Source organism: Phocoena phocoena, chromosome 2 (assembly GCF_963924675.1).
Source record: "Phocoena phocoena chromosome 2, mPhoPho1.1, whole genome shotgun sequence".
Classification (NCBI taxonomy): Eukaryota; Metazoa; Chordata; class Mammalia; order Artiodactyla; family Phocoenidae; genus Phocoena; species Phocoena phocoena.
Window position 1 is genome coordinate 166,654,028 of NC_089220.1, and position 24,145 is coordinate 166,678,172.

Here is a 24,145-nt window from a genome sequence, read left to right on the forward strand (position 1 = left end):
TGTACATAAGTTAGATTATAGCATGAACAGCTTTAGACATGGTTAGAGGAGCTTGATAGAATTCTTCAGAAAATAATGAACCTCAATTTAATTACAGACAGGTGAGTATGGCTAACATAAAGCAACAAATCATCCAAAAGTTACTGTATTTGAATCTGGGAAGAACCTCTTGTGGTGATGAGCTGGAAATCGGATCCCAGAGTCATGGCTTATTCTTGACAGAAATTTAATACAGCAACCTCTTTGGCTTTCGATTTCCTTATGTGTAATTAAAAAAAAAAATTCTAGGTGTGTGATAGAGAGAAAGAGTAGGACTAAATTATTTTTGCAATCAGTCGCTCTATAAATATTTATTTACCTTTAGAACTCAAAATCCTATTCTGTAGAATGTAGGCAAACAAACGGATTAAAAGACGATTTCTTGCTGTCTTTGTTAAAACAAATGAATTTGAGCCAAGAATATCATTCAGTAAAAGCTATTTAAGATAAGTTATCCTTAGTGGTTTTAAAATAAATTATACATGCATTTATATATATTTATTATAAACAAATTAGAAATTTGATTATCACTTCAAATAAAAGTAGGAAACTTAATGGTAAATCTAAAACGTATGCCTCTCAGGCTCTAAAGGATTTTAATTACAAATCTGATAAACTTGCCAAAACAAAGCCACCAAATACGCCATCCTCAGATAGTTTGTTCTTGGCAACTTTCAAATGCATTTTCCACTTTAAGGGAAAGTTTCAGATTTCCACAGCACATTAATTTCTTATAGGAATATGATACTGCATTAAATCTACTAGTTTCAGTGATTTATAAAACCCATCTTTGGCCAAAATTCATCCTATTTCAAGACTCTTACCTGTTCTGGATTAAAGCGATTACTTGGGAATAGGTCTTTCCAATAACACTTTCTCCATTGACTTTTATAATTCGATCACCTTCAAAGAGAAATTAAATAACACATGAGGAATTCCTTTAAAAAGTCACTTGTGAGTACCTTTGAAATATTTCTTGAGTAATATACTTATTTTTAATATATCCTTGCTCGTTTTTTAACGTGTCTTTTTACAAAAATGAATCTAAATTTTAATATATCTAGCTACTTATGAAATATAACTGTATTTTAAATAAGAGTCCAGCCATCGATGAATTTAGAAACCTCAAAAAGTATAATCACCAAGTGACCACAATTATACTATTTATGCCCCTATCATTTGTTTTCTGAGTTGTAAAACTACTATTTATCCCTCCATTTACCCTGTCCTTTCTAATAGAGAAACACTGTTTAACAGCCTTAGACAATTATTTTTGTTATCTCAGTGGTCTCTAATTTTAGTCCAACTGATTTTCTTTGTTGTATTCTCTCAGTCTATTTAGTTTATTGATTAGTGCTACATTGCAGAACTTAAACATGGGTATGGACATGGTTTTGACTTTATATCTATTAACTTGTTCTTCATTTTAATGGGGAAAAGGATGTTTGGTTACTCAGAAAAATTCAGTGGAACAGAAAGGAAAATAATGAGAGAAAGGACAGAGGAAAGAGGAAAACAGGAAAAAACGTATTTTTTGTGGGCTTTGCACAGTCCCTCAACTTCATCTTCCCAACCTTGGAAAGCTTAGAATATGAGAGATGATACATTCTAGGTAATAGAATCCTATATGTTCACTGATGTACATTTTATACATACTAATGATATTGAAATTAGGCTTACTTTAGCTATGACAAAAAAGATAATTAACAACTTAACAATGCATCCTAATAAATCTTACCAGTGACACCCACTATTTACATGTGTAGCTGCAAAGATAACATTTTATTCAAAAGGCAGTAAAAGATAGTTTTTCACTAATTCCCTTTTTAAATTATTTCATGTTTAGAAACAAGAGAAAAGGGTAACTATTTTAGTGTCTGCATTAATCTAAACTAAATCCTACTTAGTTTTTTAAATTAAAATCACAAGTCACAAAATATTTCAGAACAGCTACCAGACCACATCCACTGATAGTTGCAGATGAAGCTGGGCTTGCATTGCACTGGAGACTTAAACTACTCTTTGTGGTGGACAAATTCATTCACCTCTAGCAGGTCAGGCTCTGCCAGAACTTGGAGCTCCAAGATGATTTCATTTACTTCAACGAATATCTCCTTCATTTGCTATTTTACTAACCTTTGTCAAAATTAAATGTATGCAAAATAGGTTAAGAGGGCCTCTGAGGGTCCATTATCTGAGTGGTAACTGAAAGTATCCACAATATATCAATTACGGTGTTTCTGCCCACCCATCCATTTGGGTATCAAAAAACATATAACTAACTAGGTCTCAAAAACAGTAATAACTGATATGAAGAAAAAGGAAGAAACATACAGTAGGAGACGGAAAATGAAATATGGTAAAAATGAAGTAGAAAAGAAATTAAAAGGTAGGTTTAAGTAAGACTATCAAGCACCTGTGCACAATCCAGCTTCAAAAGCAGGTCCTCCCTCTTTAACCTGTTTGACAAAGATGGTATCCATGGGTTCCAAGCGGTTTCTTTGTTTTCCTGTGGGAAAGAAAAGATCCAAGGCGTAATTTTACCTCACGATATTTTCTTAAAATAGCAAAATAAAAAATGATATTTAATTGAGACAGTGAAGCAAAGATTTTTTAAATGAAATGTTAAACACATATCTTAAATCTGGATGCTAAAGTCATCATTAAGAGGGTTCCAAGAACTCAAACATTTATTTTTCTTCTTCCATAACACAACCACCACAATAGCAATGATTTCCATTTACTGGGAACATTCTGTATGTAAATTATCACACTAAATATTACACATACCTGAGAGCTAATTTCCATAACAAGTAAGTACTTCTACCACCATCGAATAAAAGAGGACACCGAGGCTCAGAGAGACTAAGTAAATCCTCTTAAGGTCACACAGCTAGATTACACAGGTGGTATTCAACTCCACTGCTTTTTAACACTGCGTGGTGTTAAGCACTAAGTCACAATCCTAAATAAGACAGTTCTTTCCCTTCAGGGACTCTGGAGGGAGAAAGACATATGCACAAAGAATGGTATGACAGGGGCTTCCCTGGTGGCGCAGTGGTTGAGAGTCCGCCTGCCGACGCGGGGTACACGGGTTCGTGCCCCGGTCCGGGAAGATCCCACATGCCGCGGAGCAGCTGGGCCCGTGAGCCATGGCCGCTGAGCCTGTGCTCCGCAGCGGGAGAGGCCGCAGCAGTGAGAGGCCCGCGTACCGCAAAAAAAAAAAAACAGAGACAGATACAACATACAGTCATGGCAATGAGGAGCTCGTGATCAAATCTGAAAGTCAGTACTTCACAAACTGCTATCCGTGGATCGTCTGCATTAACAGCTCAGGGGTTTGACAAAAATCAACGTTTGGGGGTTCAATCAGAAATCTGGTTTGTCAAGAAGTTTCCCAGATGATCCTTCTACACACTAACATTGGAGAACAACTGACAGTTTCAATACACAGAAGTCAAAGAAAGAGTCACAGGTGAGAGGACATTGAAACTAAGCAACAAGCACCAAGGTAAGTACTGAGAGGGGACAAACAGGTAGACAGTGGTTCTCAGAGTGTGATCCCCAGACCAGCAGCATTAACACAACCAGGGAATGTGCTGGAAATGCAAATTCACGGACCCCCCCACCCCAGATCTACTGAATCAGAAATCCTCCTGTGACTGTGATGCATACTCAAGATGGAAAATCAATGAACCAGAAGACACAGCCCTGACCCTTAAGGAAGAATATAACTGAGAAAATAAGGCATATGTATGTATGGAGTTCTTTCACCATACTTGTTAGACTGTGGTGCTGGGCAGAATATGACTGTCAAATATAAAGAATCCATAATTATTGTCATATAAAACCGAATTTTTATCCAGGTATATCATAAAGGTGGCTCAAAAGAAGTAGAAACCAATAAAGGAACGTCTATCAGCAACTCCCCTTACATATTTAGCTGTTTACTCTGAAAGACATCCTCTCAAAGTAGTGAATGGCTAACTCTGCTTAAAATGCAACAGGGCACAGAGGAAAACTGCTCATGTTTTAGACACCAGGAGACAGGGATCCAAATCCTTGCTGTGCCACGGGATAGGCCAGGTGCAGGTAAATAAACGTTTTTACTTAAAAGAAATGATTGCTTTTTCTTTTACAGTACAGAGACATGTTTTTGCATTCTTGAAGGGTTTCTATGAAGACTCAATAAGATAACATGTAAAAGCGCTCAGCACAGCTTGTAATTGGAGCAATTCCTTGGTAAATGTGTATTTCCACTCTCCGTCGTGCTTAGATGAAGACTAGTCTCATATTCTTACGTTTTCAAGCATGAAAAATTTGAAAGGTTGTAAAAATATACCTGCAAAGTATCTATCATCCAATTTTCAAAAATATATATCAGATCTCTTCCCAAGGAAACTCTATACAGCTCTCTAAGTTCAGAAAACGTGAAAATATTATAAATCCTTTGGTCACTTCTGATTGGCTATGACAGACAGCCCTGACTGCTTTCTCCATGAGGTTTTGGAGGAAACAGAGAACTAATGCTAGTTAAATCCCTACTGTAAGGAAGAATGTCCTCATTCTTAAGAGATGTTTGCCGAAATACTTAGGGACTGATTGTAATCTTATATTATCATATTTTATTATTATATTATTACATTTCCAGTATTATGATAATGATATCTGCAACTTAATTTTCAAATGGCTTGAGAGAAAAAAATAAGCCAAGATATCCAAACACCCAGACACATGTATGGATGGACAGATAAAGCAAATATATATTCAACATTAAGTTAATTGTTGAATCCAGATGGACAAGGTATTTGCTGTACTTTGAAAATTATAATACACAGTTTGGGAAAACTTTCTGTATGTGCCAGGTTTTATTTTTCTTCGCAGAACCTGTCATCCGCTACTTAAAGTTACATGTTTATTTGCTTTCATACTGGCTGGTTGTCTCTTCCACTAAAATGAAGAGCAGGGATTTTTGTCACGTTCACTGATGCTCACAGCACCCAGAACAATGCGTGGCACAGAACAGGCATTCGATAAAGCATTATGCAATAAATGAACAAATTTATGATTTAATTCTTACATCAAGCTGTCAAGAAAGTCATTATGATTTTAATACTGTCACTATACTGAGGAGGAAACAGACTAAGTAACTTGCGAAGAGGCAGAGTAGGGATCTGAATCGAGATCCAAATCCAAACATGGTGTGTTCCCTCCTGCTTCAAATGTAACCGAACTACTTATTCAGTTGTCAAGCTTTACCAAATACAAGGAGACAGTCCACTTACAACTAGTTCGAAAGGGAAAAGAAGGTTTCTTTCAATATAAGTCACTTAAAATGCAAATACTTAATGCCAATCCAGCTGGTAATTAGGCTAGGTCCATATGCAGCCAACTCAACATTTACAACAGTTGGTATTTAAGGAAAACCATCTATTTTTTCTAGGCTAGAGATCTGAAGGTTTACTAAGTTTTGCTGTGCCAAGTCACTGCTTTCATGGAAAGATTTATATAATTAAAGAGAGGATGCTTTTTTTTTTTTTTTTAATTCGGTACGCGGTCCTCTCACTGCTGTGGCCTCTCCCGTTGCGGAGCACAGGCTCCGGACGCGCAGGCTCAGCGGCCATGGCTCACGGACCCAGCCGCTCCGCGGCATGTGGGATCTTCCCGGACCGGGGCATGAACCCGCGTCCCCTGCATCGGCAGGCGGACTCTCAACCACTGCGCCACCAGGGAAGCCCCGAGGACGTTTTTTTTTTGTTTTTTTTTTTTAATTAATGTCTTCTAGTCCACTATGTCCCAAAGGTGATTATACCATACTCATATTTAAAAATACAAAATGTAGGGCTTCCCAGGTGGTGCAGAGGTTGAGAGTCCGCCTGCCGATGCAGGGGACGCGGGTTCGTGCCCTGGTCCGGGAAGATCCCACATGCCGCGGAGCGGCTGGGCGCGTGAGCCATGGCCGCTGAGCCTGCGCGTCCGGAGCCTGTGCTCCGCAACGGGAGAGGCCACAGCAGTGAGAGGACCGCGTACCGCAAAAAAAAAAATAAATAAAATAAAATAAAAATTAAAAATGTAAATGAGCATTAATGAATTCTACAAAATAATAAGAAGCTGGCTGGGAAGCAATGTACTGACTTCTGAAAGTTCTGATAGGCACTTTCACTCACACGGAATAAATTGTAGTCCAAAATAATTTGGTTTTGATTTCTATAAAGGAAATACTAACTTCGCAATGACTACCATTATAAAATCAGAGAGACTTTGCCACAAACTGACGAATCCTTCAATACACTGTGCCTGAAAATACATGAAGATGGAACAAACTAAAAGAAGGGCCAGTCTTACAGCAAGCACTACCACATCTGCTGAGAGCTGTACTTTGATTCTTCTTGCTCACTTTCCTTTCTGGACTGTCTCCAAAATTCTGACTTGCTATTACTACTGTGGATCTTAACCAATCCCTTCTGGACAACAGAAAAATGTCCCATAGGCGTCCTTTAATTACAGGCAGGTTTAACTAAGAAATATCCCTCTCTTCAATTTCTATACTCCTTGACTCTAAGTCTTGTGTTAAACACGTGGTTCAATAATTTTAAGAGTGTCATCTTTAAAAAAAAAAAAGAGTGTCATCTCTTTAATATATGCTCTCTGCAATTCCACTGGAACTGGAAATCACAAGCATCAAATTTAAAGTGTGTGTTATTCAATCTCATACGTCTTTAGTTTTTTAAAGTCGGTTTCTAGATATGCAAAACAAAGAGTCCGATCCCGAATTGTAATTAATCAGGAAAAAGTATTCCCTGCTTCCCTGTAGGATCATCTGGCAGAGCCGGGTGGCTTCCCTGGCAATTCTTAGTAAAAAGCCTCTTTCAATTCTACATGTGTATTTTATAATTTCTCAATTTTTTGAGAACACATAGGATGTGTTTCAAAGAACTGCTAAAGACCTTATTCAAGTATTATTCCCTTGACCTTATCAAAAGAAAAGGGAAATGTGTCTAACACACACATGTAATTAAATCGTTCTGTATTTGAGAAAAGGAAGAAGACAATGACCTTACATGAATGAGAATGGCTAAAATGAGCAGGTACTGAAAGTCCCACTTTATGCTATTTAACATACAATTAGTAAAGACTTAAATAAGAAGCTATAAAAAGCATACACGAATTTGCCTGAAGTTGAACATTACACTTTGAAATCAGAGAGAATGCACATATTTTTACATTATGGTAAATATAATCAGTTGGGGAAAAATAACTCAACTAAAAGAAATAATAATATATAGGTAGTAGCTGCCATCCAAATACTGGATGAACATCCAGGTGGATATGATTTTTTTTTTTTTTTTTGCAGTACGCGGGCCTCTCACTGCTGTGGCCTCTCCCGCTGCGGAGCACAGGCTCCGGACGCGCAGGCTCAGCGGCCATGGCTCACGGGCCCAACCGCTCCGCGGCATGTGGGATCCTCCCGGACAGGGGCACGAACCCGCGTCCCCTGCACTGGCAGGCGGACTCCCAACCACTGCGCCACCAGGAAAGACCCGGGTGGATATGATTTTTATTCTCCATACCTAGTATAAGGCAGTGGTTAACAGCTTGAGCCCTACGACCAGATTACCTGGTTTAAAATCCCAGCTCTACCACTTACTTTCCAAGTAGGGTTACTGGATTTTGCAAAAATGACTGTCTATGAGAAATTCAAATTTAACTGGGCATCCTGTAGTTTATCTGGCAACCCTATCCCCAAGTGATGTTAGACAAATGATTTATTTGTACCCCAGTTAACTCATCTGAAAAATGAGGGTGATGACAATTTATTTTTACCTGGCAGGGCTATTGTGAGGATTAGAAGAGAGAATCCACTGAAATACTTATGTGATGCCTAATACAAGTAGGTATTGAATCAATGTCATTACTATGCTAACCTGATGATAAAGCTTTAGAAAGTTTACATGGAGATCAGGGATGAATGAGGCCAGGGGACATGGCGCTTGTCACACTGCTTGTGCTTGATTAAATACTGGTCCAAAGAGTAACAATACAGACTCAACTGGCATACTGGGGGGAGTTGAAGAGTACAAACCGAAGAACGCCAAAGAAAAGAAGGAAGAAGTAAGAGAGACTATACTAACAAGTTTCCAGTAACTGACACAAACTACTCACCTGTCTTCAAAGAGACTGGTGTCTAAAAGCCAGAGTGCTCTAATGACCCTCTTCTTTGGAGAATGCTAAAATCCAAATCACTTGCAACATTTAAATTGTTTCACAATTTGAAATATACAAAGCAAGCAGCCTAAAGTAAATAGATTATTTTCAGAAGTAATATTCTTAGAACTATACCAGTTAGAAACGAGACACAGAGAATGAAGATACACAGAGAAATAATAGGTATAGATCAGGGAATCCTACAGTTAGTTCTAGGGACAAGAGAAATGTATTTATCAGAGTTAAAAAAAAAATTATACTTTAAACAAAGAAATACCATCTTACATCTTCACCAAAAGCAAAGCATGAGAAAATAAGGGCTATCACTCAGATTGAGATTTAAAAAAATTTTTCCTTCTCTCTCACAGTTCCTATGCTACCGAACAATTTTTTTAATGGAACCAAATCTCTGTTTTTATAATGACAGTTTTTTAAAGTATTCTTTTTACTGATTTCTTTGTTGTAAAAAAAAGAAAAAAAACAAAGAAACCCTCTATCTATCTCTACACTAGAAAAGGCTGTTGAAATTAAACTGTGCTTCATATGAAAGTTAAAGTTAGATAAGCCTTGGAAGACGTGTGCTCTCCACAAAAGTGGAAAGCTACAGACGTCACATAATGGAGTATTTTTTTTTTTTTTTTTGCGGTACGCGGGCCTCTCACTGTTGTGGCCTCTCCCGTTGCGGAGCACAGGCTCCGGACGCGCAGGCTCAGCGGCCATGGCTCACGCGCCCAGCCGCTCCGCGGCATGTGGGATCTTCCCGGACCGGGGCACGAACCCGTGTCCCCTGCATCGGCAGGCGGACTCTCAACCTCTGCGCCACCGGGGAAGCCCCATAATGGAGTATTAAAGCTCCAGGCATTCATTATTTAAAGAAAATCAATTAAATAGCTTATTGAAATTAATATCTATTTTTCAGACCCAAAATAATTGAAACCACAATGTAGACTGAGACAGACAGATATCAGAGTTAAATCTGAATAATAAAAAATGATCTTTGTTTCTCTTTGCTGGGTCACAGATTGACACAGAAAAAACAGGGCATGGAGAAGCATTTATTGAGCAGAAGTTAGGAATTATGGATCTATTAAGGCAAAAAACAAACAGAGGGGGTGATAAATAGCAAATTCAGGCTAGTAGTTACCTCTGGGGGAAGAGAATAGAAAAGGAGTGGTATGGAAGGGCCTTAACCATATTTATAATCATTTATGTCTTAGTGAGAGAGAAATGGAGGAGGGGGGTGTTAAAATGCTAAGATGACAAGGACAGGTGGCCACCATTTGGAAGTCACATTTCTTCCCTTTATTTTCTGTTTGCCTGAAATATTTCATAGCTGTTTTTTTCATTGTTGAAAACAGGCTTCTAAAAAAAGAAAGAAAAGAAAAGAAAACAGGCTTCTAATTTTTATTTTAGGGGTTTGGTTTGCTAACGGCATACAAAACTATCTTAAGAGCCTAAGAGAGGCATTGTCTCACATCAAAAACCCGTATGTATCATATGAAAAATACTGATACATCCTATATGAAAATTAAGTACAATCCAATTTAAGAAGACTGCCATGGCAGATTATTGGGTCCCTTTCCCCTTTGGTAAGGGCAGAAGCACTAAGGAAAAAAAAAATGCATTCCAGCTTTTTAAACCTAGGTGGTCCCAAATTTCCACTTATGACGCTCTCATTTCCAGAGTGATGGCTAGTACTTTGAAACTATACCTCCCAAGCCTCCAATCTGTAGCTCCAACAATTCTTATGAGCTCCCAACCCCAAATTCCAATAGTCTCTAGACAACGTCAGTAGAATGTCACCTGTCAGGTCTCAATCACATTTCATCCATTATAAGCAAACACACACTCACTACTCAACCTCATCTTTAAGTAACATCAAATGGAACAAAGTGAAGTTAAGAAAACCTGCTAAATATTAAAAGGCAGATCATGTTCTAAGTTAATCATGACAAACTTTCTTTCAGCCCACACCTGTCTAATTTTTTTGGTTTACTTTTTAGTGTGGTAAATGCCCCGCATATACAAAAATAGAGGAAAAAAGCAGAATAACCCCCTCCATGAACATAATGTAAATAATTATTAAAAATCTGTCATCTTGTTTCATTTACACTCTCATTTTTTTCCTAAAGTATTTTAGTGTAAATCCCAGGTATCATGTCAATTCATTCACAAATAGTTCAGTATGCATCACTAACAAGTCAGAACTTTACTTCTTCTTAAAGGAAAGAAAACAAAATCTGTTCACAGTTCTCCGTATTATGCAGTATTTTGCATAATCTGGATCATATAAATTGACAACAAACCCAAGCCTTCCTTCTACTTTCTTCTATCTTCCTAAAAGCTTACCTAACATTAATGAAAAGCAGTATTTCATGACATAGGAACGGTAGCACCAAAAGCTATGAAATAAATTTAGAAAAGGTCTCACGTGTAAAACCACAATAGAATCCTAAAATTAAGTTCTGGAACAAGTTTCCCACTCCTAATGGAATGCTCTGCCTATCTATTCAAATTCAGTGAGGTCACCTATGCAAGAAAACATACACTACATGAAAATCTCTGGCACACAGAACAGTGTCTGGCATATAGTGGATCCTCTAGAAATATTACTGCTGATTGATTCAAATTAGAGTCCTAGTAAATGCCAATAGCAAGACTGCCCAAAACCAACTTGGAGACATGTTTCAGGAACAAAGCTATTATTGTACTGCAACTGATCTATAGGATTTCCCTGAAATAGAAGGAAAATGCTGCCACTTAATAGTAATTTCAGTACAATACCACTAGGTGTCAGACGTGAACCAAAATTTTCTGGCGTTATGAACCACCTAGGCAAGAAAGACTCTGGAGGATGTTATTCATTCAACAAATATTTAGTGAGCTTGGACAACGTGCCAGGAGCCGATCACGCTACAACGAACAAAACAGTCCTGGGATCTGTCTTCTGGAGTATTTGAAGTTTATGCAGCATCGTCTTTTTCTCTCTCTGAAAGTTTCAGGAATTTCACAAAGTATGTATCACATGTGGATTCAGAGCCGTTATTCCAGTTGTTCTAGATTTTCAGTTCTCTGCAAAGCCGGAAAAATGTGTTGCAGTGTGCTAACCACGGGCAACCATCTTTCCATGTCTGACCTTACCACTGCCCGACCCCATACCTGATTAAACCTGCCCCTCATCTTTCTCCAAACCCTTTAGTCCTCTCTGGTCTTCAAGACTATCAGTCTCCCTCAGAAAACACTCTTTCTTTTAAGTTTACCCACAGATCAATACTACAACCAAATTCACCAGTAACCTCCACTTCCTTTCCCCCTTGACCTTTCAAAGCATTCCACTTGCCAATGTCCAGCTATGGACAATTCCAACCAGACCCTCCCTCTGCTCTTGTTCTTGGCCTGCAATGTCAAATGAGTAAAACTGCATGACCCACTCACTGATTTAGAGTTTCCAAGTTCAGCTAAGTGCTTGACATTACTCACTTAAGTCTCTTGCTTGTATTTTAATCCCCGTTCCCTCAGGGCTGCAGTTTCAAACTTCTAATACCCTTCTTGGACTTGTTCTGCCATCTTGATTTGTTCACACGATTTAGATAACCTTATTTCTTTCAACTGCTGAATCCTCATCTTTTTCTTTTTTAAATCTTTGTCTATCCTTACTTTCCTTTGCTCTTTCTCAGGTGAGGATTTAGTTACCAGCTTTCTTCAGGACCTTGTTCCTCAAATGGTCTCTTCTCAAGTGTAAAACCAATCTCTCTTCTTCTCTCCAGATCTCACAACACACGAAAGCTTCCCAAACTTAAGAGAACAACAAAACTTCTCCCTACCCTGCCACATAGCTTTCACCTCTCATTCCCCATCCTTTCATTTTCATACTTCTTGAATAATAATCTATACTCACCTACTCTCATTTCTTTACTTCTAATTCAGGGTTTCTCAGACATTGACAAGTATCCTCTGCGGGACAGCATGCATCCCCCCCTCCCCACTGTTCCCTGTTCTAATTTATGTCACAGCCCACTGACGCACCAGATCCACTCTGCCCACCACACTGAAACTATTCTTGGTAACTTTACCAATTTGCTACTTGTCAGGTCAGGTCCAACAGTATCTTTTTTTTTCTTTTTTCAAAATTTATTTATTTGGCCGCGCCGGGTCTTAGTTGTAGCATGCGGGATCTAGTTCCCAGAGGAGGGATTGAATCCAGGACCCCTGCATTGGGAGCACAGGGTCTTAACCACTGGACCACCAGGGATCTCCCCCAACAGTATCGTTTTAGTCTCCACCCTAATGAATTCTCTAGGACAAATGCAAGTTATCCACCCTCCCCTAAAAATGATCGCCTCTTAATTAGCAAGCCATCAACTCCTCCTGGCTGTCCTTATACCTTCCAAACTTATTTTCAGATTTCCTTTCCGATTCTCCTTTCTCTGACCAGCTCTTAGATGTTGTCTTTCCTAGAGTTCTATCTTTACGCTGTGTGTCTTCATGCTCTCCGTGTATGATTTTATTGATGCCTAGGGCTTAGTTATAGCACATAATAATGACGACTTCCAAATTTATTTTCAACCCTACCTCTCCCTATGAGCTCCATACCCAAATTTTCAACTAGGTACTGAACATTCTACCAGCATCAGAAACGTAACTTATCCCAAACTGAAATCATTTCCCCGGGGGAATGAGGTGGGTGTGTTTCACTTCCATATCCCTCAGTCAATGGTACTTCCATCCATCCACTCATTCATGCCAGGAAAGCCAAGCATAATCCTCCACAAGACATCTTTAACTGGTGACATACAATCTACCCCATGTCCTACTACCAAATCTGGGCAAAAACAACTTCTAAATACCTCCGAAATCTGTTCTTGAATGCTGTTTTTTCCTTTGTCCTGATAAAATCCTATTCAGCACAAAGCACACCCCATCTGAGAAACACTTCCCTGGTGGTTAGATGACTTTCCATGCTGTGATCCTGCCACAGTTGTGCAGACCTCTGTTTCTGCACTTATGTAATTATTTTACACCTTCATCTTCCACCATCCTATATAAAGATTCATTAAATGTATATAGGCCAGGAACTGTTCTGGGTTTAAAGAAAAAAAAGTAATAAAATAAAGTTGGGAATTTCCTGGTGGTCCAGGGGTTAGGGCTCCGCGCTCCCACTGCAGGGGGCACGGGTTCAATCCCTGGTCGGGGACTAAGATCCCGCATGCCGCGTGGCCATAAATACATACACACAAACCATTTTTAAAATTATAAAAAAATAAAAATAAGGTTCCTGCTCGACAATCCACCTGAGGCAGAAAAATGTTCAATGAGAAAAAAGTAGCATGAGAGATGGTGAAAAGTGTGACAGACAGTAATAAGCAGAGTGCGAAGGGAAGGGAGAGGGAGAGGCAGGGATGTGATACTATTTTTAGGAAATGGTCAGGGAAGTCCTCTCTAGCAGGTGACATCTGAATCACTATCTAAAGGAAATGAGATTACAGGCTATATTGCTCCCTTCCCAACAATTAGTTTAGTGACTGACTCTTGGAAGTGACTCAACAAATGTCTGCTAAGAGAATGAATAAACAACAGGAAATACATTTCTAGGCTTAACGTATTTAGCATTCATACGCAAATACTTCTATTGCAGTTCTACACCAGAGATGAAAAATTATCTCTTAAATTTTGAAAGCAGGGACCATCACAATCAAATCCACTTTTTATTAACTGGATCTATGAATCATGTATTTTGAGTATAGACTAACTGGAGAGCAATCAGGAAGAAAATGGGCCTATTCAGCTAAGTGGTGTCTGTGATCAAGGTCTTAAGTTACGGAGCAGCTAAGAAAAGACAGCTCAATATCACGTAATTACAGGTCATCTCTGGAGCAACAGTTTCTATAGAGAAGTGATTTCTAGGGCAGTCTAGAACATTAATACTCCAAACAGGTACTCTCCTGGACTTTCACCTTTATAGCCCTATTGTTCAGTATCCCAATTAGTTCTCTAAAATCCTAGATCGCCTATTTCCTAAAGGTTTTAGAACCATTAAAGAGATTTTTTAATCGCCTTTACCCTCTTGACTGCCAAACTACCCTCATGCAATGTCTCACAAAGCCTGAAAATCTACTCCAAAAATTGGATTTCTGTCAATACCTACTTTAATGCAATCAAATTCCCTTCATTTTAGATTTCTGTAAGTATGATTTCCTGGGACCTTTAGAGTGAAGTTAGATTTTTTTTTTTTAAACTTCTCATCTAACTTTACCAGTGTCCCAGTTTATTTTACAAATTCCTACTAAGGTCCAGGATTACCGTATTTTTGTTATTAGTGTTCCAGCTTACACACTTAGCAACTGTGTGAAATAAGTTTTCTAAATTTAAAAAGTGTCACCGAGACTTTGTGTTCAAGGGGGACTGATGGGAGCAAGGTGAAAGAAAAATAGGAAGGAAGTAGAGAGACAATAATTCCTCAACAGCTGAGGTCAGATACTAACATGCTGACTTTTGCAGCTTCGGGAACAGTCATTTGGGAACAGCACCAAGTGAAGGTGGTACTAGGGTGGTACCCCCCTTTACTCAATACATTTACTCAACAAACATTTGTGCTCCTACTATGTACCATGCACTCAGCAGGCACTGAAAATTCAACAATGAAAGACAGTGTCCACCCTTAGTGATCTTTGTTCTTAAAGTAACACATAAAAACATTTTTTAATAAACATAATGACTAGTTTGGGTATGTAGGAGAATTTTACTTCGAACATTCTAATGACCAACTCTTGATAAAAGACAGAATCCCCCTTCTTATTTTTCTATTTTCCGTTATCAGATCTGTATTACTATCATCACCTCCCAGGAACAGGTATATTAGGAAGTAGAAAGTTTTCACTTGTTTACTGCAATCACTCAGATTAACTGTGTCCAAAATATGAGTAGGGATTTCCCAGGAGAAAATCAGGGAAAGAGTCTACCTGCATCTTTCACTAGTTGTGAAACAGCACTCTTCTCCATCTTGTACAAAACATCCTTTCAAACGTTTGGAAACTATTGAACATACTGAAAGCTATCACTCTCTCCCCCGTGTGTATCTATATCTATATCTATATATGTCCTTGTCATCATTGTCCTTTACATCTGGCGTTCCACAGTGTTTTGCTTTGTCCTATTTACTCAGAAGACCCTGAAGCCCTCCTTTCCCCTGTTTCCTACCTGTCAAATGAAGAGAAACAAAATAAATATATTGAGTTAACCTGTTGCTAGCAACATATGACATAAAAATCACTTATTATCTTTGTGTGTGTACACGTGTATGCAAGTTTATACATGTGTGTATATATTTTTACAGTAGGAAACATTGCCCATAATAGCAGACTACAAATAACTTGGTAATTTTATTATAACTATGTTGATAGAATAAAGTTATTTTAATAAGACAAATACATGGGCAGCAAAGCATTCACTGAAGTATCCATATATTAGCAAAGTGAGTGAGTACAGGGAATACATCACTTATACTTGCGCCATAGTGTATACGCATACAAAGTCCAGCTACTAGAAAACTACCTCCCAGGACTTCCCTGGCTGTCCAGTGGTTAAGACTCCATGCTTCCACTGCAGGGGGTGCGGGTTCAATCCCCGGGAGGGGAACTAAGACCCCACATGCCACACAGTGTGGCCAAAAAAACAACAAAGAACAAAAAAAGAAAATTACCTCCCCAAATTACTACTAATATCATAATATATGCCCAGGTTAGAACTTCCGTCTTAAGGGCTTCTGCACTCAGCAGGCAGAGGAAAAAGCCCAAGTCTTGTCCAGTTACGAATCTGTTAGGAGACTTTTCCCACACTGAAGAGTAAGGGTAACTGGAAAGAATGTTCCCACCAGCCCAGAGGCTATCTCAGTGCTAACTAAGCAGAGTAGGGGGTAAGGGAAGGGAAACCGATCTCTAAGAAGTAGCTAGAGGCCGAACTTCACATAGATTTATAGGCTAAATCAAGTAATAGCCTGGATCTGGATAAAGCAAACAACAATCTTTTATCCTAGATCTCAAAAAATCTTCAGTAATGATATTTGAAGGTCAATAAACACAAAATAGTCAAACATCCAGAAATAATAATAATAACAACAACAACAAAAAAAAACTCCAAAAACACAACACCCTCTGAGCTAGAACCACCAGGAAAAAAAAGAGAGAAAGAGATCCACAAAGGCTTCTGATAATGGAATCACCAGACAGAGATTATAAAACAACTTTGCTTATCATGTCTGAAGAAGTTTTTAAATTAAGCTTAAAAATGGTAAAGAGGAAACTATAGGAAGTGATCAAGCATATTCGGTGCACTACCCTAAAGAACTTCTAATAATTAAAATTTAAAATGCAAACAGCTAAAAAGAAAATTATTGAATATACATAGGGAGAAATTACCTGGAATGCAGACACACACACACACACACACACACACACACACACGCACACACAGAGAAGAAACAGAAAATTTAGGAGCCATGGGGGGTAGAGTAAGAAAATCTAACATATGTTTGATTGGAGCCCCAGAAGAAGAGAGCATTGGGTTACAGAAGGACACAGGTAATATGTGATGAGATGCTGGCTGAAAACTTCCTAGACTGATGATAGACATCCATCTACAGACACAAGAAGCTCAATGAATCCCAAACAAGAAAAATAAAAATATATCCTCACCTAGACTCATCATTACAAAATGGCTAAACATCAAAGATATAGAGAAAAATCTTATTTATTTATTTATTTAGGCTGTACTGGGTCTTAGTTGTGGCACATGGGATCTTTGTTGTGGCATATTTAGTTGCGGCAATGCGGGATCTTTAGTTGTGGCATGCTGATTCTTAGTTGTGGCATGCATGTGGGAACTTAGTTCCCTGACCAGGGATTAAACCTGGGCCCCCTGCATTGGGAGCGTGGATTCTTACCCACTGGACCACCAGGGAAGCCCCTATAGAGAAAAATCTTAAAAGCAGATATAAAAAAAGTTTGCCTTCAAAAAATCGATAAACCAAAATAGGAGAATGAAGTCCAGGGAGCCCCATGTTTTACACTGCTTTTCGCCTTGAGGCAAATTCTGCTTCCAAAGTAAAGGCTGAAACTGAGTAGCTGTTCACGGCCTCCCTCGGTCTCCAAGGGTCAGGGACACAAACATGGACGTTGGGGTCCAGCAAGGAAGAGGGCCCTGGAAAACACTATATGCTTTCAGTTGGGCCTCCCAAGGAGTACAACACGTGAGTAGGGCTGCAAAGGTAGAAGCCCAGCCCTGTTCTGCCAAAGAGAACACAGCTGACTGCCAGCCCCAGCCTGGACCCACCATCACGTTCACACTTGCCACTCCCCCACCCTCTGAAGCAGGACTCCTCTAAGGGACAGTGTTGGTTTGGGGACTCCTCTCTGGCCCAGCACAGGCCTTCTGAGAACTGTGCTGCAGTCAGGGCCTTCCTACCAAATCCTCTTTTCCTCTCTTCCTTCACAGGCATCAGACCTGTATCACTGTCTTAAGTCTTCCCCGTCCTTTCCTGCTCCTTTCTACAGGCATTTCCCCCAATAAATCTCTGCTATGTCTAATCCTGTCTTGCCACCATTTCTGTCTTTGTGTCTGCTTCTCAGGGAACCCAAACTGATACTCCATATATCAAAAGGACCAAAGTCCACCTTTATGTGAAGCAATCCTTGAACAGAGATGCAAAAATTCTAAATAAAACAGAAAGCCAAAACTGGTAATATATAAAAAGTACATACATTAGGAACAATCTTGGTTTAGTTCTGTAATGCAAAGTTGGTTTAACATTTAAAAAATAAATCAATATAATTCACTATATTGAGACTAAAGGGAAAAAAAAATCAAATGTTTATTCTAAAAGATGCAGAAAAATTCAAAACTCATTCATGGGAGAGATACACCACATTCGTAGATTGAAAGATTCAATACCTCAAATATTTTCAAATATTCAACACTGTAAATAATATAAAACCAATCAAAATTCCAGAAGAATTTGTTTGTGTTTGTGTGTGTGTGTGTGTGTGTGTGTTACTGTAAATGGACAAGAACAGCCAATCCAATCTTGAAAACAAAATTGGAAGACTTACTCTACCTAATAGCAACACATTATACAGCTACAGTAATTAAGATCACAGTGTTGCAGCAAAGAAAGTGACCAATGGAATAGAATGGAGTTCAGCAAACTTTTCTGTAAAGGGCCAGATGGTAAATATTTTAGCCTTTGCAGGACTCATACAGTCTCTGTCACATATTCTTTTTTTTTAAACAGCCCTTTAAAAATATTGAACTATTCTTAGTTTGGAAGCTGTACAAAAATGAGCCACATGCCGACCCCTGGAATAGAATATGGTCCAGAAACAGACCAAAACGTATATAAACACTGTATGATCAAGGTGGTATTACAGAGCAGTAGAAAAAATAGACTTTTCACTAAATAGTGCCAGGCCAAATGCATATCAGTATGGGGAAAAATTAACCTTGATCCCATACAACATGTAAAAATAATCAAGTACAAGTGAATTGTAGATTTAATTGTGAATGACAAAACAATAAAGCATCTCGGAAGATAACACAGGAGAATATCTTCGTGACCATGGAGTAGAAAAAAATTTCTTCAATAGCACTCAAAGTTTTAACCATAAAAGAAAAGATTGATAATTTGGACTACATTAAAATTAGGAACTTCCCTTTATCAAAATTACTAATAAGAAATTGAAAGGCAAGTCACAGCTGAATATCTGCTAAATATATAACTAATAAAATCTTCATAGAAAATATTTAGACTCCTACATATGAATTATTTTAAAAAGCACTGATAGCTAATAATCAAATACAAGGTAATCGAGTTCATCAGTGTCAAGAAAGTTTAAATTAACCCACTCCACTACACACTCACTAGAATGGATAAAATTAAAAAGACTGACAAATGCCAAGTGTTAGTGATGATATGGAGCAAGTGGAATTCTCATACCCTGTTCGTGGCTGTGTAAATCGGTATAATCACTTTGGAAAACTTTTTAGCAGTATCTACTAAATGTGATTGTATGCATACCTATGAGTCAGTAATGCCATCCCTAGATATATATACCCACCAGAAATGAGGACATTTGTGCACAAAGTACGTGTAATAAGATGGCTCACAGTTGCACTGTTTGAAATAGGTAAACACTGGGAAAAATCTAAATGTCCATCAACAGTAGACTGAATAAACTGCATATGTTCTTTTTGTTTTAAATCAACTTTATTATAATTTACCTAAGATAAAATGCACCCATTTAAGTACACAGTTCCTAAGTTTGGACAAATGTACACACCCATGCAACCACCACCACAATCAAGATATAGAAGATTTCCATCAAGCCCAAAACTTCCCTTGTGCCTCTTCCTAGTCAATTCAGGCAACCACAGATTTGTTTAGATGTGTCTTTCCTGGAGTTTCACATAAATGGGATCAGACAGTATGTACTCTTTTTGCACTTGGCTTCTTCACTAATCAAAATGAGTTTGACAGGAAAAGCGTGAGCAATAAACGTAGATAAATTAGATTTCATCAAAGGTTAAAATTTTGTGCATCAAAGGACATTATCAAGAAAATAAAAAGACAACCTACAGAATGAGAGAAGATCTATGCAAATCATGTATCTGATAAGGGCCTAGTATCTAGAATATATAAAGAATACTTCCAACTCAAAAACAAAAAGACAAACAGCCCAATTAAAAAAATGGGCAATAGATTTGAACAGACATCTCTCCAAAGAAGATATAAAAATGGCCAACAAGCCCATGAAAATGCTCAACATCATTAGTTATTAAGGCAATGCAAAGCAAACCAAAATGAAACACCACTTCATACTCGAAAGGTTGGTTATAATAACAAAAATGGAAAATAACACGTGTTGGTGAGGATGTAGAGGAACTGGGGTCCTCATATATTGCTGATGGGAATGTAAAAATGGTGCAGGTACTACAGAAAACCGTTTAGCGGTTCCCCAAAATGTTAAACATAGAATCACCATATGACCCAGCAATTCCACTCCTAGATATATACCTCAAAGAATTTAAAATAGGAATGCAAACAAACACTTGTACATGCATGTTCATAGCAGCACTAACCACAAAAGGTGGAAACAGCCCAAATGTCCATCAGTGGATGAGTGGATAAACAAACTGTGGTATATACCTACAATGTAATATTATTCAGCCATAAAGAGGAATGGAGTACTGATATATGTGACACACAGACAAACCTCAAAAACATTACACTAAGTGGAAGAAGCCATATGAAAAAGGTTGCATATTGTATGATTCCATTTATATGAAATATCTAGAACAGGTTAAATCCATGGGGACAGAAAACAGATTGGTGGTTGCCAGGGACCTGGGGGAGGGGAGAACAGTGAATGACTGCTTACTGGACATGGGTTTTCTTTTGGGGTGACGGAATGTTTTGGAACTAGATAGAGGTGGAAGATGCACACTGCATACATGTCCTTTAATTCTCTACTAAATGTCACTGAATTGGTCACTTTAAAAGGGTGAATTTTATGTTAGGTGAATTCCACCTCAAGAAAATAAATGCTTTTGAGACTGATCCAAGATGCCCTGTGTAGTCCATTATATGGATATACCACAATTTGGTCATCAATTCATATGCTGATTAATATTTAGGTCGACTCAATCCAGTGCTTATTTAATATGAATAATTTGAACATCTCTGTACAAATATTCTTGCAGGCATGTTTCATTTATCTTGGGTAAATACCTATAAGTGCTCTTATCATTTCACAAAAATAAGTAAAAAAAACCAAAATAAAACAAAAACAAAAAAAGTGTTATCAGTCATAATATAACTGAATCAAAGATGAAAACCAACTGCAGACATTAAAGCAACGATGCTTTATCCTTAAGCCCAGTAGGTTTAAGCCAACAGTACATATTCAATTATGAAGATAAAGAAGAAAACTAAAGAACAAGTATGATATGCTAATTCTATGTTAACAAAATTATACCTGAATTTTGAATCAGTGATTTTTTTACTTTTCTGTTTTTTTTTTTTTTGGCTGCATTGGGTCTTCATTGTTGTGCACGGGCTTTCTCTAGTTGCAGCGAGAGGGGGCTACTCTTCGTTGTGGTGCACAGGCTTCTCATTGCGGTGGCTTCTCTTGTGGAGCATGGGCTCTAGGTGCACAGGCTTCAGTAGTTGTGGCTCGTGGGCTCTAGAGCACAGGCTCAGTAGTTGCGGCGCACAGCCTTAGTTGCTCTGTGGTATGTGGGATCTTCCTGGACCAGGGCTCGAATCCATGTCCCCTGCATTGGCAGGCGGATTCTTAACCACTGCACCACCAGGGAAGTCCCTCAGTGATTTTTTTAATACTGCTTGACTTTCAAGGGAACAGAACCCTCTTTCACATTTTCAAGAATGAATTATGTGAGAGTAAAGTTCTTTCTGAGAAGCTGGGGTGGGAATTGAGAGAAAACTCTAGAATCAAACTGTCCAACTCTACCACTTGCTAGTTAGACACTCTGTGCCTCAATTTCCTCATCTTAAAAGTGGAGATGAGGGCTTCCCTGGTGGCGCAGTGGTTGAGAGTCCGCCTGACGATGCAGGGGACACGGGTTCGTGCCCCGGTCTGGGAAGATCCCACATGCTGTGGAGCGGCTGGGCCCGTGAGCCATGGCCGCTGAGACTGCGCGTCCAGAGTCTGTGCTCCGCAACGGGAGAGGCCACAACGGGAGAGGCCACAACAGTGAGAGGCCCGCGTACCACAAAAAAAAAAAAAAAAAAAAAAAAAAAAAGAAGGAGATGATAATAATATCCACCCCAGAAAGCTGTTGTGATGATTAAATGAGTTACTCCATGCAGAGTCTTAGAACAGCACCTGGCACACTGTAAGTTAGCTGCTTCCGCCACCCAGTCACTGCCACCATCATCACAGCCACCACCATCATCGTCCTCATCACCACAATCACAGCCATCATCATCATCACCCCGTCACCATCATCACCAGCATCACCACCACCATCATCACCCCGTCACCATCATCATCGCCCCATCACCAGCATCATCACCACCACCACCACCATCATTTCTACTTTGTAAAATATCTTCAAGACAGTTTAAAGACACCTGTGGTTGTTCAACTGAACAGCACTATAAGTTAATAAAAATATGCAGCTAATCAGTATATTTACCTAACTACCAGAGAAACTCAAAGCTCAAATAATTTACCTGTCAATAAATACAGTTAAAAATGGATCCTAAGGGGTTCAGTTAATGTGCCTTCCCAAAGACATCATGAGATCTGTGAAGCCCACTCAGTTAGTACTGCTACATTTCAAAAGTAACATGAACACAACTCTGACACCCTACCACCACACCACAGACCACAGACCTACCCATAATAAGAATTTCTTCTTCCAACCAATTTTCAGGTCCATAATTTAGCGTTATATTATCCTGAGGGAATAGGTTGGTTTTCAATCTATTAATGGAAATCAACAGCATAAAATACACTCAATTTTCTCAGCTCTACAGAATTTAGATCTTCATTAAACTGAAGAACATCTGATCTCTAAACATAGTGAGTGCTGTTCATTAAACGATGAACTAGGCCAATTACATTTCTCTCTTGGGGAATCTGGAATTATGATGATGAGAGAGGAAGGAAGGAAGAAGATACAGTTAGGGTTGTTCCTTCTACAGAGGTCAGCATATGAGACAATCATGTATAATCAAAATTACCTGTGAACATCATTTAAACCATCCTGTAAGTAGCAGAGTTTAGGCCTTTGGAGGATCATATGCCAAGATTTTGTTGCTGTTGTCTGTGTTGTTACTCTGCATTTAGTTACTTTCCAGGTCCTAATTCTGGTGTCTGGGGCACCCTGGGTATCCTATAGCACTTGACTTTGAATTTGGAGATGTCTTATTTGTTTCTTAGAATTAACACATCTTTCCTAAGGTGGCCTGGCAGGGGCGGGGGGTTCTATGTCTTGCCACTAAACTATCCTTCACTAGAAAACTCTAACACGGACTACAGAGCCGTTTGTCAGAAGTGACCACAATCACAAAATACAAATTTTTACTACTGAGAAAGTATACAGAATTCCCAGATACTTTTTTTTTCTACTATTAACATGCTTGAATATAAAGTTTAATGCCACAGTAGAAATCCACCAGTTATTGAGCATCTAACAAAATAACATACACATTTTAGCATACTGGAAGTGTCCCTACAACTAAGCTGAGGTAGACTTTTTCTCATAGAATAAGGAGAAATAATGGTAATTACAAACCTTCTATTATTCTTATTTTGATTATTTATGAATTTATGATTTAAGGGACAACAGGACATCAGCAAGATAGCAATTATCCGCCAGCATTATTATCACCAAGAAGTGATAAAAGACCTTGACGGCCTTTCTCTTGTAAACAGTATTTGCATTATAGCGCAGAAAACTAACCAACAAGAGAGAAAAATAACTTTTAAAACACAAGAGAGGACACATATATACAAGATATGAGAAATAATATATAACAGAATGGAAAAAGCTGGGTAAAGAGAATAATCGGAAAACTGACTGGCAAAAGAGACTCCACTGAGGTACCAAAAGGAAAGAACACCAAAAAAGACCTTTCAACCGTTCCACAGAATTCTGGCAACACAGCAGGATCTCTTAGGAGCTTGAATAAAATTCTGGGCATTCTTTTCTCTCCAGTGATTCTACGCTCTGACTCGGATCATTATACCGGAGGTTGGGATTCTGTTTCATTAAACAAAATTCATATAAAAGGATTTCGCAATCTCAGTACGCTTGAAAATAAGTCTGAAAAGGAAATGAGACTATAAAATAAATATCGAAACATTCAGGCTGAGTCAAAATA

At 38.5% G+C, this 24,145-nt stretch overlaps 1 protein-coding gene across 2 annotated transcripts in view; it reads right to left on the reverse strand.

The window, feature by feature from the left end:
• ARHGAP21 (Rho GTPase activating protein 21) overlaps positions 1–24,145 on the reverse strand; it is an 81,919-nt gene that overhangs the window by 44,753 nt on the left and 13,021 nt on the right. For both annotated transcript variants that reach the window (XM_065871381.1, XM_065871380.1), the window contains exons 4-5: positions 2,456–2,548; positions 864–942 (exon numbers count right to left, since the gene is read on the reverse strand). In XM_065871381.1, the coding sequence (XP_065727453.1) occupies positions 864–942; positions 2,456–2,548 (172 nt within the window). The remainder of the gene's footprint in view (positions 1–863; positions 943–2,455; positions 2,549–24,145) is intronic.